This window comes from Acipenser ruthenus, unplaced genomic scaffold (assembly GCF_902713425.1).
Source record: "Acipenser ruthenus unplaced genomic scaffold, fAciRut3.2 maternal haplotype, whole genome shotgun sequence".
Taxonomy (NCBI): domain Eukaryota; kingdom Metazoa; phylum Chordata; class Actinopteri; order Acipenseriformes; family Acipenseridae; genus Acipenser; species Acipenser ruthenus.
Window position 1 is genome coordinate 20,001 of NW_026707474.1, and position 4,906 is coordinate 24,906.

The 4,906-nt window shown below is 54.4% G+C and overlaps 1 protein-coding gene across 1 annotated transcript in view; it reads left to right on the top strand.

Annotated features, from left to right (window-relative positions):
* The window catches only part of LOC131727357 (mucin-2-like), a 13,600-nt gene extending 8,913 nt beyond the window's left edge, over positions 1 to 4,687 (top strand). The window contains exon 5 of the mRNA XM_059018851.1: positions 1 to 4,687. This exon is cut by the window's left edge and continues 1,527 nt beyond it. Coding sequence (XP_058874834.1) covers positions 1 to 4,547 — 4,547 coding nt within the window. The 3' untranslated portion in view covers positions 4,548 to 4,687.
* The last annotated feature ends 219 nt before the right edge of the window (positions 4,688 to 4,906 follow it).

Genomic DNA, 4,906 nt, shown 5'->3' on the forward strand with positions numbered 1-4,906 from the left:
AGCCCCCTTCTGACAGAAACACAGAGCCCCCTTCCGACAGAAACACAGAGCCCCCTTCTGACAGAAACACAGAGCCCCCTTCTGACAGAAACACAGAGCCCCCTTCTGATAGAAACACAGAGCCCCCTTCTGACAGAAACACAGAGCCCCCTTCCGACAGAAACACAGAGCCCCCTTCCGACAGAAACACAGAGCCCTCTTCCGACAGAAACACAGAGCCCCCTTCTGACAGAAACACAGAGCCCCCTTCTGACAAAAACACAGAGCCCCCTTCTGATAGAAACACAGAGCCCCCTTCTGACAGAAACACAGAGCCCCCTTCTGACAGAAACACAGAGCCCCCTTCTGACAGAAACACAGAGCCCCCTTCCGACAGAAACACAGAGCCCCCTTCTGACAGAAACACAGAGCCCCCTTCTGACAGAAACACAGAGCCCCCTTCTGACAGAAACACAGAGCCCCCTTCCGACAGAAACACAGAGACCCCTTCTGACAGAAACACAGAGCCCCCTTCCGACAGAAACACAGAGCCCCCTTCCGACAGAAACACAGAGCCCCCTTCTGACAAAAACACAGAGCCCCCTTCTGATAGAAACACAGAGCCCCCTTCCGACAGAAACACAGAGCCCCCTTCTGACAGAAACACAGAGCCCCCTTCTGACAAAAACACAGAGCCCCCTTCTGATAGAAACACAGAGCCCCCTTCTGACAGAAACACAGAGCCCCCTTCTGACAGAAACACAGAGCCCCCTTCTGACAGAAACACAGAGCCCCCTTCTGACAGAAACACAGAGCCCCCTTCTGACAGAAACACAGAGCCCCCTTCTGACAGAAACACAGAGCCCCCTTCTGACAAAAACACAGAGCCCCCTTCTGATAGAAACACAGAGCCCCCTTCCGACAGAAACACAGAGCCCCCTTCTGACAGAAACACAGAGCCCCCTTCTGATAGAAACACAGAGCCCCCTTCTGACAGAAACACAGAGCCCCCTTCTGACAGAAACACAGAGCCCCCTTCTGACAGAAACACAGAGCCCCCTTCTGACAGAAACACAGAGCCCCCTTCCGACAGAAACACAGAGCCCCCTTCTGACAGAAACACAGAGCCCCCTTCTGACAGAAACACAGAGCCCCCTTCTGACAAAAACACAGAGCCCCCTTCTGATAGAAACACAGAGCCCCCTTCTGACAGAAACACAGAGCCCCCTTCTGACAGAAACACAGAGCCCCCTTCCGACAGAAACACAGAGCCCCCTTCCGACAGAAACACAGAGCCCCCTTCTGACAGAAACACAGAGCCCCCTTCCGACAGAAACACAGAGCCCCCTTCCGACAGAAACACAGAGCCCTCTTCCGACAGAAACACAGAGCCCCTTTCTGACAGAAACACAGAGCCCCCTTCTGACAAAAACACAGAGCCCCCTTCTGATAGAAACACAGAGCCCCCTTCTGACAGAAACACAGAGCCCCCTTCTGACAGAAACACAGAGCCCCCTTCTGACAGAAACACAGAGCCCCCTTCTGACAGAAACACAGAGCCCCCTTCCGACAGAAACACAGAGCCCCCTTCTGACAGGAACACAGAGCCCCCTTCTGACAGAAACACAGAGCCCCCTTCTGACAGAAACACAGAGCCCCCTTCCGACAGAAACACAGAGCCCCCTTCTGACAGAAACACAGAGCCCCCTTCCGACAGAAACACAGAGCCCCCTTCCGACAGAAACACAGAGCCCCCTTCTGACAAAAACACAGAGCCCCCTTCTGACAGAAACACAGAGCCCCCTTCCGACAGAAACACAGAGCCCCCTTCTGACAGAAACACAGAGCCCCCTTCTGACAAAAACACAGAGCCCCCTTCTGATAGAAACACAGAGCCCCCTTCTTACAGAAACACAGAGCCCCCTTCTGACAGAAACACAGAGCCCCCTTCTGACAGAAACACAGAGCCCCCTTCTGACAGAAACACAGAGCCCCCTTCTGATAGAAACACAGAGCCCCATTCTGACAGAAACACAGAGCCCCCTTCCGACAGAAACACAGAGCCCCCTTCCGACAGAAACACAGAGCCCCCTTCCGACAGAAACACAGAGCCCCCTTCCGACAGAAACACAGAGCCCCCTTCCGACAGAAACACAGAGCCCCCTTCTGACAGAAACACAGAGCCCCCTTCCGACAGAAACACAGAGCCCCCTTCTGACAGAAACACAGAGCCCCCTTCTGACAGAAACACAGAGCCCCCTTCTGACAGAAACACAGAGCCCCCTTCTGACAGAAACACAGAGCCCCCTTCTGACAAAAACACAGAGCCCCCTTCTGACAGAAACACAGAGCCCCCTTCTGACAGAAACACAGAGCCCCCTTCTGACAGAAACACAGAGCCCCCTTCTGACAGAAACACAGAGCCCCCTTCTGATAGAAACACAGAGCCCCATTCTGACAGAAACACAGAGCCCCCTTCCGACAGAAACACAGAGCCCCCTTCCGACAGAAACACAGAGCCCCCTTCCGACAGAAACACAGAGCCCCCTTCCGACAGAAACACAGAGCCCCCTTCCGACAGAAACACAGAGCCCCCTTCTGACAGAAACACAGAGCCCCCTTCCGACAGAAACACAGAGCCCCCTTCTGACAGAAACACAGAGCCCCCTTCTGACAGAAACACAGAGCCCCCTTCTGACAGAAACACAGAGCCCCCTTCTGACAGAAACACAGAGCCCCCTTCTGACAAAAACACAGAGCCCCCTTCTGATAGAAACACAGAGCCCCCTTCCGACAGAAACACAGAGCCCCCTTCTGACAGAAACACAGAGCCCCCTTCTGACAAAAACACAGAGCCCCCTTCTGATAGAAACACAGAGCCCCCTTCTGACAGAAACACAGAGCCCCCTTCTGACAGAAACACAGAGCCCCCTTCCGACAGAAACACAGAGCCCCCTTCTGACAGAAACACAGAGCCCCCTTCTGACAGAAACACAGAGCCCCCTTCTGACAGAAACACAGAGCCCCCTTCTGACAGAAACACAGAGCCCCCTTCTGACAAAAACACAGAGCCCCCTTCTGATAGAAACACAGAGCCCCCTTCCGACAGAAACACAGAGCCCCCTTCTGACAGAAACACAGAGCCCCCTTCTGACAAAAACACAGAGCCCCCTTCTGATAGAAACACAGAGCCCCCTTCTGACAGAAACACAGAGCCCCCTTCTGACAGAAACACAGAGCCCCCTTCTGACAGAAACACAGAGCCCCCTTCCGACAGAAACACAGAGCCCCCTTCTGACAGAAACACAGAGCCCCCTTCTGACAAAAACACAGAGCCCCCTTCTGATAGAAACACAGAGCCCCCTTCTGACAGAAACACAGAGCCCCCTTCTGACAGAAACACAGAGCCCCCTTCCGACAGAAACACAGAGCCCCCTTCCGACAGAAACACAGAGCCCCCTTCTGACAGAAACACAGAGCCCCCTTCTGACAGAAACACAGAGCTCCCTTCTGACAGAAACACAGAGCCCCCTTCCGACAGAAACACAGAGCCCCCTTCTGACAGAAACACAGAGCCCCCTTCCGACAGAAACACAGAACCCCCTTCCGACAGAAACACAGAGCCCCCTTCTGACAGAAACACAGAGCCCCCTTCCGACAGAAACACAGAGCCCCCTTCTGACAGAAACACAGAGCCCCCTTCCGACAGAAACACAGAACCCCCTTCCGACAGAAACACAGAGCCCCCTTCCGACAGAAACACAGAGCCCCCTTCTGACAGAAACACAGAGCCCCCTTCTGACAGAAACACAGAGCCCCCTTCCGACAGAAACACAGAGCCCCCTTCCGACAGAAACACAGAGCCCCCTTCCGATAGAAACACAGAGCCCCCTTCTGACAGAAACACAGAGCCCCCTTCAGACAGAAACACAGAGCCCCCTTCCGACAGAAACACAGAGCCCCCTTCCGACAGAAACACAGAGCCCCCTTCCGATAGAAACACAGAGCCCCCTTCTGACAGAAACACAGAGCCCCCTTCCGACAGAAACACAGAGCCCCCTTCCGACAGAAACACAGAGCCCCCTTCTGACAGAAACACAGAGCCCCCTTCTGACAGAAACACAGAGCCCCCTTCTGACAGAAACACAGAGCCCCCTTCTGACAAAAACACAGAGCCCCCTTCTGACAAAAACACAGAGCCCCCTTCCGACAGAAACACAGAGCCCCCTTCTGACAGAAACACAGAGCCCCCTTCTGACAGAAACACAGAGCCCCCTTTCGACAGAAACACAGAGCCCCCTTCAGACAGAAACACAGAGCCCCCTTCTGACAGAAACACAGAGCCCCCTTCTGACAGAAACACAGAGCCCCCTTCTGATAGAGTCACAGCCCCCACTTCTGACAGAATCACAGCCCCCACTACTGACAGAATCACAGCCCCCACTTCTGACAGAATCACATCCCCCACTTCAAAAGGAACCACAGCCCCCACTTCTAACAGAGTCACAGCCCCCACTTCTGATAGAATCACAGCCCCCACTACTGATGGAATCACAGCCCCCTTCTGACAGAGTCACAGCCCCCACTTCTGATAGAATCACAGCCCCCACTTCTGATAGAGTCACAGCCCCCACTTCTGATAGAATCACAGCCCCCACCTCTGACAGAGTCACAGCCCCCACTTCTGACAGAGTCACAGCCCCCACTTCTGACAGAGTCACAGCCCCCACTTCTGACAGAGTCACAGCCCCCACTTCTGATAGAATCACAGCCCCCACTTCTGATAGAATCACAGCCTCCACTTCTGACAGAGTCACAGCCCCCACTTCTGATAGAATCACAGCCCCCACTTCTGACAGAGTCACAGCCCCCACTTCTGACAGAATCACAGCCCCCACTTCTGATGGAATCACAGCCCCCACTTCTG